General features: G+C 42.3%; 1 protein-coding gene across 1 annotated transcript; it reads left to right on the top strand.

Moving 5' to 3' along the window:
* The first annotated feature begins 424 nt into the window (after window positions 1–424).
* On the top strand, window positions 425–9,425 carry ivd (isovaleryl-CoA dehydrogenase). Its single transcript, XM_015969992.3, has 12 exons — window positions 425–675; window positions 3,761–3,850; window positions 3,975–4,026; window positions 4,132–4,301; window positions 4,389–4,482; window positions 7,040–7,170; window positions 7,251–7,347; window positions 7,421–7,514; window positions 8,185–8,266; window positions 8,383–8,487; window positions 8,609–8,681; window positions 8,814–9,425. Exons 1-12 carry the CDS (start codon window positions 544–546, stop codon window positions 8,945–8,947), a joined length of 1,254 nt encoding a protein of 417 aa, XP_015825478.3. The 5' UTR covers window positions 425–543; the 3' UTR covers window positions 8,948–9,425.
* The last annotated feature ends 5,151 nt before the right edge of the window (window positions 9,426–14,576 follow it).

The following is a 14,576-nucleotide window of genomic DNA, read 5'->3' as shown; positions in this document are numbered from 1 at the left end:
TTGTGCAAATTAGCATTACATAGTTTATGACATGCAGTTTTAACGACATGTTTTGTTTAGTCAATTTATAAAATACTTTCTGTTCTGATTTTATGTTAAATCCAATTGAATATTTCTGTATTATTGAAAGATTTTTTAACAATCACTTTCTTGGATTTGCAAATTGTGTTTAATAATCAGATGTTCTGTACCAGATATTAAAGTTAATTTTGTTGAAACTAAATATTTTATGTTGTGTTTAAGTAAAATATCTCATTTTAAAGCTAGTCATTAAGTTTATGATCATTAAACAAGAATTAGTGACTAAAACTGTTGCAGCTTTTGAAACACCCTTTAATTTGTTAGCGCTAATGCTGTTTTCCCTAATGTCCACTAGGTGGCGCTTTCGCTGATCAACTTCTTTGGTCCTAACGAGAAGAAGAGTCTGCGCGGATGACGTCTGTGGTGTTGTGAAAAAGTATCAGAGTGAGACCTCATAGTGACAATCTTTCCGTCCATCTCAATTTAAAGGTTATCGTTAGCTTTCTAGCTGCGAGCAGCACCATGTTGGCCGTCAGAAACGCTCTCCGTCTGGGGGCCAGGTTGTCCGTGCCTGTCGTAGTGAGGAGAGGATGTGCCGGAGCTTCCATCCCGGTGGACGACGTGGTGAACGGACTCTCAGAGGACCAGATACAGGTTAGTTAGCTAGTGCTAGCAAAACAGCGATCAGACAAACTACTGAAGGAATCTAAAAGTTTACAAAGTCACACAAAGACAGCATTTTAATAGGATGCAGAAATGTCTTAACTTTTAAGGACAAATAAATTTCTCTGGAGTCGTGGCACACCTGATGTTATAGGATTAGCTGACAGAATGTAGCATCTTTAAGAGCAAAATAAATGCTGGATTAAAGCTGTTTAAAATGACTGACGGTTAAACTATGTTATTGATCTGCCTCTTCACACACGTAATGTTAAATCCTGGTTTATTCTTGTGAGAAAATGTATGAATAGGTTGCGGAATGTTTTCCAGGTATTAGTTTTTATACCTGGAATATCATTGTGGAGAAATCAGGGGTGGAGTTCATACACAGCCTCTGATTGGATGATGGTTTGTCACGTGATCCTGCATCTTCATGAAGTTTATATGTGACCCTTGTGAGTGATAGTGAACATCAAAGCACATCTACCAGCCAGTTTATTGTTTTTAAGAACATCTAAAGCGTGATTTGATATTGTAATATAAGTTTCAGTGGGCAGAATATCTTTCCCTCCAGTCAGAACCCCAAAAACAGCACCAGTAGGCAGCAACTTATCCAAAATATCCTTTATTACTACAACTAACAATAAAACACTACGGCCGAGTTCCTTCACAATAAATTCAGCTGAACAGCATAAATAAAATCAAGCAGTGGGTACTTAGCTGGCCCAGTCGATTCAACCCCCTCCCCGGGGTCTGAGCTTCCGACACCGTCCAACGCCCCGGGGCTCAGCTTGCAAGGACGGCGGGTAAGTCCACGGCTCAGGTCCGGCTGCCAGTCTGCGGCGGCAGATGTTGGCGTGGTCTTGGCACCCAACTACTCACAGCCCTCACTACCTAAAGAAGGCGTCAAGCCTCCCCTCCTAGCGCTGGAACACTGCCCACCTACTCGGCTATCTTCAAATCACAAAGTAAAGTACACTACCACATTGTAGTAAAGAATTCAATCTAAACTATACATAAAAACTATCAAAACCTGGATGGCTGGGAGCTTTCTACAGCTGAATGAAGATAAGACTGAGATCCTCATCTGTGTCCCAGACAAGCTGGTTCCCAAAGTCAGAGACTCTCTTGGTCAGCTTGCTTCTCACACCAAACCTTCTGTCAGGAATCTTGGCGTGACCTTTGACCCAGCTCTTACCCTGGATTCTCATGTCAGTTCTCTTGTTCGCTCTTCCTTCTTCCATCTCAGGAACATTGCTAAGCTGAGTCCCATTCTGTCTCGCTCTGAACTTGAGACAGTTCTCCACACCTTCATCTCCTCACGCTTAGACTACTGTAACTCTCTTTTCACGTGTCTGAGCAGAACCTCCCTGAACTGTCTGCAGGTGGTTCAGAATGCCTTTGCTCGGCTTCTGACCAAGTCCTCCAAACACACCCACATCACCCCGCTTCTCCTCCAGCTTCACTGGCTGCCAGTCAACTTCAGGGTTCATTTCATGATCCTGGTTCTGGTCTATAGGGACTTACATGGACAAGCACCATCTTACATTGGTGATCTTCTTAGTCCCTACACCACCAGCAGGTCCCTGAGGTCCAGTGATCAAAGCCGACTGGTTGTGCAGCACCAGGCTAAAGACCAAAGGTGACAGATCATTTGCTGCTGTGGCCCCCAGACTCTGGAACTCTCTCCCCCTGAGATCGGTGGTCTCCTTTAAAAAGCAGCTGAAAACTTAACTGTTCATGCTGCTGCTTCTTCTTTCGTCTTCTTCGTCTTCTTGGTAAAATTTTGTCTTTTAAGTGAGAAAAAGGATTTTGTAATAATAATAATAATAATACATTTTATTTCAAAGCGCCTTTCAGGACACCCAAGGTCACTTTACACAAAACACGTAATAAAATACAATAGAACAATAATAAAACCCAAAGAAGAAAAAACAGAGAGAAACATTTCAATAAAATCAGAGGTTGTAGGCAGATTTAAACATATGTGTTTTGAGTTTTGATTGGAAAAGGGTAAAACTGTCGATGTTCCTGATGTCTGGGGGAAGTGAGTTCCAGAGTCGAGGAGCAGAGCGGCTGAAAGCTCTGCTCCCCATGGTAGCGAGACGGGCAGAAGGAACCGCAAGATGGATGGAAGAAGAAGATCTGAGTGAACGGGACGGGGTGTGAATACTTATAAGGTCTGAGATATATGGAGGAGAGAGGTTGTGGATTGCTTTGAAGGTATGGAGGAGAATTTTGAAGATGGGCCTGAATTTAACTGGGAGCCAGTGGAGCTGCTGGAGAACCGGCGTGATGTGGTGAAAGGAAGGGGTTCTGGTGATAATACGGGCTGCTGAATTCTGGACCAGTTGCAGTTTATGAAGGAGTTTGTTGGGGAGACCATAAAGAAGTGAATATTTGTAGCCAACAAGTACAGTTGTTCTCCTGATCTAGAAGCAGTAAGTTTTGCTTTAGCTTAGCATAAAACAGCAAGTAAAAAAGGAAGGTTCTAGCGTAGAACTTTATTTATATAGCACCTACCACCACCTTATCTGAGGCCCAAGGTGCTGAACAGCCCATAAAAACAACATAGTAGATAAAAGAGCAAAATGGATCAAAAAATAAATAAAAAGTACAAATAATTTACAGTACAAAAGGTAAAATTACAAAAGCCAGGGTCAACGATGTTGGGGAAAAGCTAGTAGATAAAAGTGAGTTTTCAGGCTTGACTTCAACTCCTGTAGAGAAGGAATTGTTGGCTACAAAATCCACCTGATTTTTCTTCTTTTTTTTTTTTTTTTTTTGCGTTTAAAAAGATTTTTGGCCGATATAGAAAACATTGAATATATCATCCCGACATATTGGTCGGCCTCTATCCAAACTACGGAGAACTTGTCATAAAATAGATGATCAGCAGAAGGATGATCCATCACGCAGGTCCTGTTTTAGATCTTCGGGATATTCCTGTTTTAATTTAATTTCCTAAAGTTATGATACTTAGATTTAGATACAGATATTTTTTATAGTTTTTAACTTTTTGTCCTAATAATCACATTTATGAGTTAGCTAAGGAGGTATTTTTTTATCTTTTATGCAGTTAAGACAAACAGTTCGTAAATTCTTCGCGGAGAAGCTTGGACCGTTTGCCGATGAGATAGACAAAAACAACGAATTTCCAGGAATGCGGGTGAGTTGAGACGCAAAATCCTTGATTTTGTGACGGAGAATGTTTGAATGAACCTGGTTTATTCTACTTGAGTTGATCTAATCTGATTCATTGGATTTATGTTAAAGTATTTTTTTTTCCCCAGGATTTTTGGAAAGCTATGGGGGAGATGGGACTGCTTGGCATCACTGCTCCAGGTATCAGAACTGCATGAAGCATCAGGATCCGACTGAATTACTATTCCAGTTACAGCCTGAGCTGAAGGCTTCCATCTCAACATATGTTCTATTTTTTCTCCTCAGTGGAAGATGGAGGCACCGGTCTGGGCTACTTGGATCATGTCATTGTGATGGAGGAAATGTCACGGGTGTCAGCAGGCATCGCTCTCAGTTACGGCGCCCACTCTAATCTTTGTGTCAACCAGCTGGTGCGTCACGCCAATCCTCAACAGAAGGAGAAGTACATGCCCAAGGTCAGGCCAATTTTCCCCATCTTCTATTTAAAAGTGTTTATATATATCCAAACAGGGATCAGATTATTTCATAACTGTTTTTTCTAGTTATTAACAGGAGAGCATGTTGGAGCTTTGGCCATGAGCGAGCCTAATGCTGGTTCTGATGTCGTCTCCATGAGACTCAAAGCCACCAAAAAAGGTAGAACTTTCATCTTTATCACTTCTCTGAATTAGTTATACCTAATTTGGTGGTGATGGGACGTTTTTTCTTAGGACATTTTTTAGCTCTCAGGAAAACATTCAGACTGTCCTGAGACCTCAGGTCGTCCTAAAATATCTAAAACGTGGTACTGTTCGCTGTGCAGCTGCTTTAGTTTCCACGTAAATCATAATTTAGCTTTAAGGATTCATATTTGAAGTCAATGTGATTTAATGGCAGTTTCGCATGAGATAAAAACATTTAAGTTAACTAGTGATGCACCGATATGAAATGTTTGGGCCGATACCGAAATCCGATATTAAGATCACTGTTATGGCCAATAACTGATATTTGCCGATACCGATATACTGACACCAATGCTTCTAAAATCAGCAGATTTAGCATAGAATAAAAATTATTAAAGCTGAATTTACGTTATTGTGTGCACACATCACACACATTTACGCTTCTGAGATGACTACAATCACTGTGACATGACTAAACAAATGCACATCACCCCACCTCACCCTCTGAAACAGGCAAACAAATGGTGACAAGATGAAAAAAATATCGATTGTTAACTCATTCACTGCCAGCCGTTTCCTGATCGCTAACGGCCTTCGCTGCCAGCGTTTCTCACAGTTTTTACTGTTTTTTTAAGAGTCACAGAATGTTGCGCGCTAGGATGATGTCGATGCCAAAACAACCAAAACAAAGTTGAGACTCACCTCTTACATCGGGAAGAATCCGTGTGTTTCAAGCGTTATCCGTTCTTTCATAATCCGTTGTTGAATTGTGATCGGCAGACGCTTTTCCGGTTCGCGCCTCACTTTTTTTACAGGAACGGCCCAAAACGATCTCCTAATACATGGATGGTCTGCTTCCTGATCATGTGACGTGTGACGTATGCGGCTGAAGATCGGCTTCAGGGCTGAGATGTTTGTTCTCTCAGCGCGGGGGCTCGTTCTGATGCTCAAACGACGGTGGCACAGGAGTTAAGTGCTCGCCCCGTAATCGGAAGGTTGCAGGTTCGAGCCCCGCTCAGTCTGTCGCTTTCGTTGTTTCCTTGGGCAAGACACTTAACCCACGTTGCCTGCTGGTGGTGGTCGGAGGGACCGGTCGCGCCAGTGCTCGGCAGCCTCGCCTCTGTCAGTGCGCCCCAGGGCAGCTGTGGCTACATCGTAGCTCATCCCCACCAGTGTGTGAATGTGTGTGTGAATGGGTGAATGACTGATTGTGTTGTAAAGCGCCTTGGGGGGTTCCAGGACTCTAGAAGGCGCTATATCAAATACAGGCCATTTACCATTCAAACAGTAAAAAAATGCAAATAACGACTTTAGTCGTCATTGGCAGTGAATGAGTTAATATCGGCCTGTTACTTTTTTTTTTATCGGACCAATATGTTAAAAAATGACTAACATCGGCCGATACCGATATTGATGCCGATATATTGTCCATCCCCAAATTTAAAGGGACTTTACGGAGTTTTGAGTTTTTATGCTCGCGATTGCCCCCTCAGGCCAAAAGCGTAACGGCTCCTTCAACAGTTAATAGGTTTATGATGGGTCAGTCCTCCTGCATGCTCAGATCATTCCCTTCCCTTGCTTGAAAATTTGTTCCTAAATGAAAGTTGAACCCACATCTTTTTTATCTGTGAATTCAATGCCGTTTGTGAGTCTCAAATAAAAATGTGGGCATCTTACTGTAAAAAAAATACCATTAATGTAAAAAAGAAACTCTAAATGAACTATGTTCACATCCAGAATCAAACCCAGATCCTCTGCACGAAAGTCCGTCTTACTAGGCGAGCTAAAGCGCCAATGACGTCCTTTGCTTCTGTAAAATTTATATCCTTGATGACAGCTGAAACAACGTTCAAAGAACGGTTCGGAGGGCTATGCCTGAACGTGAACGCACATGAAGCAGCCTGCTCGACCCGAGCATCTCTCTTTTTCTGTGATTTTACAGAAAAACAGGCAATCACAGTAAAAATGCCAGGGCTCATTCTACAGGACCAGGGCACTGCAGGAGAATGTATGAAGAAGAAATTTATTATTTCTATACATGTTTTGGCTGTCAAACTTCCACAATGCCCCTTTAACATATTTAAATACATCATAATAAAAGCACCTGTAGTTTGTGCGTGCACATATTCTGACCTTCAGATGAAATGCCTGTCAGTCGAAGCTGAGGGTGAATTTAAGCAGCAGGAGTCGGGTGCAGCAGCTAGAAAAACCTCCTCACACGTAGCTGGTCTGTTAAATGTCAGTCGCGTTAGAACAACTAGATGTTTGACCTGGTGAACTGTTGTGTCCTTCCCATTTTTTCATGGTGAGATGAGATCACAGGATCTCTCGCTGATGTCACTTCCTCACCTTCCAGCTGTTCCAACACTCATACAATGGGTTCTTTGCTTTTCTCTACCATCTCCACCTGAGGTGTTTTTCCAGATGTTACGCTGACTTTGTTTCATGCTTTTTCGACTCTTTCATCGAAGCCGCCGTCGACTGATTTTTCTGCCCTTAATGCCCTTTTCTTGTGTCATTCCTTTCTTTAGGTGACTATTATGTTTTAAATGGCAACAAGTTCTGGATCACAAACGGACCAGACGCCGATGTCCTGATTGTGTACGCAAAGACGGATCCTGAGGCGCATCAGAAAGGAATCACAGCTTTCATTGTTGAGAAGGTAAGTTGAACTGATTGGAAGTTGGAGGACGAAAAGCTGAACCGTAAATAAAATGAGTTTTTGTTTTTGCTTTTCTTTAGGGAATGCCAGGATTCTCTACTGCACAGAAACTGGATAAACTCGGGATGAGAGGCTCAAACACCTCTGAGCTGATCTTTGAAGACTGCAAAGTTCCAAGTAACACTTCCTCTTTAATCCCCTTTAAAAAAAACAGAATATGTGTTTAATTTAATTGTCCTTTCTGTTACAGAGGAGAACGCGTTGGGCCCGCTGAATAAGGGCGTGTACGTGATGATGAGTGGTTTGGATCTGGAGAGGCTGGTGCTCGCTGCTGGACCTGTTGGGTAAGCATTAGCTAGCATGTAGGCTAATGGCAGCCTTTTAAAACCAACCAACGACAAAGAACTGACTTTGAGACACCCTCAGTCCACTGATGCCCCTTGCCGAGTATAATAGGAGCGCTCCACATCTAGAGGCCAATTAGGACGATTAGATGCTTCAGCTAAATGTGTCAGTCAGCCAAACGAGTTTAGGAAAAAGGAGCACATGATGTGTTCCCTCTGCTGTAATCTAATCCATCCCATCTGTTTTAAAGGTTGTGCATGCGGGCATGTCCACGCTCGATTCAAACAACAACAACAAAAGGTTTAGATAGAACTCAGAAAATTTAAATATGGTGCAAAAGTGAACTTATTACAGGTGAAACTAATACATGAGATAGACTTGTTACATGCAAAGCCTCTATTTGTTATAATTGCGGTGATTATGGCTTACAGCTCATGAAAACCCCACATTCAAAATCTCAGACAATTAGAATATTGTGAAAGCTCCAGTATTCTAGACTCTGTGAGGTCAGCGACACCTACTCCCCCCCGCCCGACACGCTCCTGGTGGGGAAACGGCGTGCTGCAGAGCCCCAACCACCAGAAGCAACATTCAAACTGTTATTTGCTGCCATGCAAGTTCATGAAGCTGTTTTCTGTGACTAACACAACTTAAGTCTGACTTTTGTAGCATCATGCAGGCGGTTCTGGATAATGCTATTCCCTACCTACACATGAGAGAAGCTTTTGGCCAGAAGATTGGACACTTTCAGGTTTGGACATCAGACATCTCTTTAAGACATTAAAATTCCAAACTTTAATGTTTATTTTTGGTCGTTAAACTTTAAAAGTGAAATTGAAGTTATTAATAATCTGATCTGCTTCCCAGCTGATGCAAGGAAAGATGGCCGACATGTACACCAGGCTGAGCTCCTGTAGGCAGTATCTTTATAACGTTGCCCGAGCTTGTGACAAAGGCCACTCCAGCTCCAAGGTGGGAATATTTCACATTTCCTATTTGATCTGCTCTTTTAGTAGCAATACTGGTTTGATGGATGCTTTAGGTCAGTCCTGGTTGGCGTTCCCATTTCAGCCTGATGCTTTGTGCTTTGCAGGACTGTGCTGGGGTGATCCTGTACTGTGCTGAGAACGCCACACAGGTCGCTCTGGATGGGATTCAGTGTTTAGGTACATTCCAAGATATATTAAAACCTGCTTCATCTGCTGTTTGAGGGAATAAAGATGGTCAGAAGTCTCCTTTTTGCATGGTAACACAGTTTATCCACTTTTACATAGCTGATCTGCGTTTCTCTCCACCAGGCGGGAACGGCTACATCAACGACTACCCAATGGGCCGATTCCTACGAGATGCAAAGCTGTATGAAATCGGAGCCGGCACGAGTGAAGTTCGACGGCTCATCATCGGAAGAGCCTTCAACTCCATGTTCAGATAGAGTGAAGAGTGAGCGGATCCCTTCACCCAGGACCTTACCGTCTGCCATTAAGATGATCCACTGGCGTGTAACATGATCCGTAATAAACGATGAATCAAGATCAAGTATCGATCAACGCCAGCTGGCCCTGAGATTAGCTGTAGTTTCATTTTCTGTTACATAATAATTGTTAATTACCAACATCATATTAACATTTATTAGACTGTATCAGAGCAGGATGCAGAATGTCGAACACTCCTCCCTGAGCTGAAAACAAAACAAAGCATTTATGAAGCAGGAATCTCGTGTTTTCTTTGTGAATTTCTCCAGTGAATCATTTTTCATCCTGTGGGATCATTTGTTGTATTTCAAAACTTAATCTTGATCATTTAAATGTAAACGGAACAGATCCAAACAGTGTTGATGCATTCTGTAACTGGTGTTAGACCATGTTTGTTCTTTTAGTAAATAGAATCAGTCGGTTTGCTGAAACTCCCAAGTTTGGCTCCTACACAGATTTATTATATGTTTGTGTGTGTGTGTGTGTGTGTGTGTGTGTGTATATATGTATATGTGTGCATATATATATATATATATATATATATATATATATATTGTAAAGAATGAGTCGTTTACATCTTACCTATGAACCATAAAATGTGAGATACCATAGAAATATGAAATATCAATCTGATGGATCTTTTGACTATTTTAACCAGAAGATCAGAACTTTTTATTGTAGGGATTAAGCGACACTTCGTATTTACTCCCAAGGAAAGAGAGAGAGTCGGGTTTAAAATTATTATGAAATTTATTTCTACACAATTTAAACAAGACTAACTTTAACACTCTGTGTACTGATGGGACTAAGGTGGAGTGAGACGTGAAGAATGATGGAGTGTGTGTGGGGGATGTTATTCAGAACCAGCGGATCTGGAGAAGCAGTTCTGAGTGGGAGTGAATGTTTCGCTCTAAACCTTAGTTGGAGATTTATAACACACATGAAACGCAATCTGTCGGTCTACGTGCCCAGGGGAAGCCTCCAATCAGATCCAGAATGCCGAGGTCCTCGTGGACCCTCTTTGTTACCGAAGCCAGTAGAAAAGCAGTGGTGCCGACCAAACTAGTCTTGGAATGCTTCCAGGTCACGACAGGTTATCACTGGCGTCTCCGAGGCCTTGAAGGGGTCGTGAGGTTCAGCTTTTATTCTGAAGGAACCTTTGCGGTCAGGTGTAACTTGCAACAGATTTTATCCAGCTTGTTAAGGTTCTTTTGGCTGAAGAGGAATCCGGATGGCCTGTCTGAGACTTCTCTAGAACGCTCGAACTAACGAAAAGGTGGCGTGGGATAGATTTTATAATTTTCATATTTTGGTTTACTGGCGAATCAGAATTTGACATGCAAAAGAGGCTTTATACAAACACCACAGATAACCACACCTAGCCAGAAACGAAGGTTCTGATTGGGTGAGACAAAAGGAAATGTCGTGTGACTTTTAACATTACGTGTCTAGTGCAAATGTCCAAGATTACAATAACTTGTAAAATACTACTGATCACAGGATTATAATATCAAGTAATAAACATTGACATTTCACAGATTGATTGAACATTGGGCTCACATTAATATTGGTAATTAACAAAGTTGTTGATTATGTATTTATCAGAATAGTTCTTGTCTTCACTTGGTAACAAAGGTGAAGCAGTTCAGATGAGCAGAGTGCATGAAAGACCTTGGCCACTATCATGTCGATTAGCCTGTGTCAGAGACTTTGTCTCTGCTCGAGCAGACGCAGCTGATCATAACCTTTAGGTCAAAAACAGGACATTCATGACACTACTATATATATATATATATATATATATATATATATATATATATATATATGTATGTATATATACAGTCGGTATATATCAGTCGGCCTCATGCCGTTTCATCTCTGCCTTATGTGACTGATTGATGTTTGGACTTTGGCACGACTCATCTGTGTGTGTGTGTGTGTGTGTGTGTGTGTGTGTGTGTGTGTGTGTGTGTGTGTGTGTGTGTGTGTGTGTGTGTGTGTGTGTGTGTGTGTGTGTGCGCGCGTGTGTGTGTGTCATACCCAGCCTTCTATGATGAAAACAAGCTGTGCTGAAAGATTATTCTCAGTTCTTTATTTTTTAACCCTTTCCTGGAAGTAGCGCCTGGCTGTGTTTGACATGCTGATGAATTTAGTTGTTTTATGGTAAAAATTAAAACAGGGAAGCGTTGTGAACATGTTACTTTGATGCTTCCATCTGAACATGCAGCGCCTTGTTTCCAGGAGGGGATGAAAAGCATCTGGGACAGGAGAGTTCAGACAATGATGGACCGATCCCAAAGCATTTGAATAATACATGGAGATCTATTTCAGGGTGGATTTTCCCTTTGCAGGAAATAAATCAGGTTGGTAAAACACTGGAATGAAAGGACGTAAGGGCTTTTTTTGTTTTATTTTTACAGTAGCTAGTGGACTTCTCTTAGCTCGTAGCATCAGATATTATCTTAGAATAACTAATGGTCCCCATGGCAACCGCACCAGCATCCTCAGCTAATGACAGGGTGTTGAGAAGTAAAGCTTGAGAGTACAAGCTTTAAACACAGCTTTAATGGAATAATTTACTTAAATTTAATTGCAAATGAAAAAATAATTATAATAAACAAGGCATTGATAAGACTTTCATTAATATTGCTGCTAATGAGTTGCTCATTATGCCTGCAGGACATGATGATTCCCTATAAGCTGCTGTCACTGCACCGCCCCTTCATGCATGTTATTTTTAGATATTTTTCTATTCTATTATTTAAAGGTAAAAAACTGCTCAAATAACCAAGATGACATTGTTATTATTGTTAACTTTTTTTTATTATTGTCTCACTGTTTAAGTGTTTTTATGTAAAATTTAACAATTTAATTACCAGTACACTTGTTTTTTCCATTTCTTTCTCTTGCTGCTTCCTCATTCACTGATCAATAATTTAATGCCTTCAGATCAGCTGAATGGGCTTAGGCTGATAAAGGATTTTTAATGAGGAGTTGATTCCACTCGAGATAAAAGGGATCTGTTTGCTTTGCTGTTAAAAAAACGAAACTGTCTAAACTAACACATGCCCCAGACAGAGATGGGTGTTTTTGTCCCTGCAGCTAAACAGCCACCATGAAGCAGGAAGGACTCCTCCCATCAGCTAAAGAGCTGCTAACTGGGACAAGTTGTTAACTTCTAAATGCAACCCAGAACTGCATAAACATTTTTTGATTATATTTTTGAGGGAAAATGCTTTTCAATTCTCGTGCAGCTCAGACCTGCAAATTTGGCTGATGGAAATAAGTTTTTATAGATCAACCAGATAAATTTGGGGGCAGCATTTAAAAAAATTGGATGCAACTTGGATTGATGAAAATGTTTCGGATCTGAGAGCAGTTCCATGTCAAAACCCCACCTATACCACCCGGTGGGGTTATTTTTTATTTGCTCCTTGAAAGCATGGATGTGCATGCATTCATGACTTTTATGTTTCTTGTAATTTCTATAATTGATTTTTTTGCAGGAACTTCACATCCTCCTTCTGTTTTGCAGAGGACTCTTTCTGGTTCATGTGCCTTGGATTGATGTGCAAGACAAAAGAAGCATGAAAAAGGCAACTGGACTTTTCTGGAGGAATGTTTTGGGATATCAGGTCATTCTGGGGCTGTTTAAGCCTGCATGTTGGGTTTTTGATGGGCACATTTTAGTTCTCTCAGATGGATCTCCAAATTATTTTATTACTTTTCTCTTAAGCTTTAGTTCTAGGTCGTGTAAAAACATGTTCATGAATTTCTTTGCACTAAACCCCTCTCACATAAAACACTTTCAGCAGTTTTATTGATATTTTCAGTACTTTTAATAATTAGCCATTCCAGGAATTTAAGTAAACAAATTTAGGCTGGCCACGCCCACCCACCCCCCTCTCAGGCTGCTATAAGCTGAGAAGCTCCGACATCCGGGTGGAACTTGAACACACACACACACACACACACACACTTTTCATGTTATTTTATGGCAAGTTCACAGGTTCGTTCCACTTCAACCTTACTATTACCTATGCCTACATGCCCCCAAAAAGAGTCCTTCAATAAAAAACTTTAATCCATCAATTTTTGTTTGCTTATCCGGAGTTGGGTCGTGGGGGCAGTAGCCTAAGCAGGGAGGCCCAGGCTACCCTCTCCCCAGCCACCTGGGCCAGCTCCTTCGGGGGAATCCTAAGGTGTTCCCTGGCCAGCCGAGAGACCTTGTCCCTCCAGTGTGTCCTGAGTCTTCCTTTAGGTCTTTTCCCAGTTGCACAGTCCCGGAAAATCTCACCAGGGAGGCGTTCAGGAGGCTTCCTAACTAGATGCCTGAGCCACCTCAACTGGCTTCTCTCACTGTGGAGGAACAGCAGGTCTACTCCAAGCTCCTCCCGGGTGACCGAGCATCTCACCATATCTCTAAGGGAGAGCCCAGCCACCCTGCAGAAAAAAACAGTTTTGGCTGCTTGTATCCACAATCTAATTTCTTTCTGTCACTACCCAAAGCTCATGACCACAGGTGAGGGTAGGAAAGTAGATTGACCTGTAAATTGAGAACTTTGCCTTCTGATCTGTACAACACCCGCATCACTGCAGACGCAGCACCAATCCACCTGTCGATCTCGCACTCCATCTTTCCCTTACTTGTCCCCGAGATACTTGGGGCAGGACCTCATCCTCCCTGACCCGGAGAAGGCATTCTACCCTTTTCTGACTCAAGACCATGGTCTTGGATTTAGAGGAGCTGATTTTCATCCCAGCTGCTTCACACTTGGCTGCAAATTACTCCAATGAGAGCCAGAGATCACATTCTCATGAAGCCAACAGGACCACATCATCTGCAAATAGCAGAGACTCAATCCTTAGGCCACCAAAACAGATCCCCTCAACACATTGGCTGCACCTAGAAATTCTGTCCATAAAAGTTATGAACAGAATCGTTGACAAAGGGCAGCCTTGGCGGAGTTCAATTCTCACCAGGAATGAGCCAGACTTACTGCCAACAATGCGGACCAAGCTCTGGCACCGGTCATACAGGGACAAAACAGCCCACATCAGAGGACCTGGTACCCCATACTCCCAAAGTACCCCCAAAAATCCTCCCGAGGGACACAGTTGAACGCCTTCTCCAAATTCACAAAACATGTGGCGATTGGTTGGGCAAACTCCCACGCACCCTCCAGGACACCTCTTAGGGTATAGAGCTGGACCAGTGTGCCAAGGCCAGGACGAAAACCACATTACTTCTCCTGAATCCAAGGTTCAACTTTCCATCGGACTTTCCTCTCCAGAACCCCTGAATAGACCTTACCAGGGAGGCTCAGAAGTGTGATCCCCCTGTAGTTGGAACACACTCTGCTCCCAGTCTGCCAATCCAGTGGAACTGCCCCCAATGTCTACGCGATATTGCAGAGCCGCATCAGCCAACATAACCCTACAACACCAAGAGCCTTAAGAACCTCTGGGCCGAACTCATCCACCCCCGGAGCCTTGCCACCAAGGTGCTTTTTAACCACTTCAGTGACCTCAGCACCAGAGGTTGCCGGTGGGATTGAGGAGAACTTCAAAGTACTCCGCCCACCAATC

This window comes from Nothobranchius furzeri, chromosome 18 (assembly GCF_043380555.1).
Source record: "Nothobranchius furzeri strain GRZ-AD chromosome 18, NfurGRZ-RIMD1, whole genome shotgun sequence".
NCBI classification, from domain to species: Eukaryota; Metazoa; Chordata; class Actinopteri; order Cyprinodontiformes; family Nothobranchiidae; genus Nothobranchius; species Nothobranchius furzeri.
The sequence above is the reverse complement of the archived record's forward strand: the minus strand, read 5'-3'. Positions and strand labels throughout refer to the sequence as shown.

Excerpts from the sequence above, each read along its gene's own strand:
- ivd (XM_015969992.3), top strand. The coding sequence starts at position 544 with ATGTTGGCCGTCAGAAACGCTCTCCGTCTGGGGGCCAGGTTGTCCGTG. Across the intron at positions 4,483-7,039 it reads ACTCAAAGCCACCAAAAAAG|GTGACTATTATGTTTTAAAT; the intron begins GTAGAACTTTCA and ends TCCTTTCTTTAG. Across the intron at positions 8,682-8,813 it reads GGATGGGATTCAGTGTTTAG|GCGGGAACGGCTACATCAAC; the intron begins GTACATTCCAAG and ends TCTCTCCACCAG.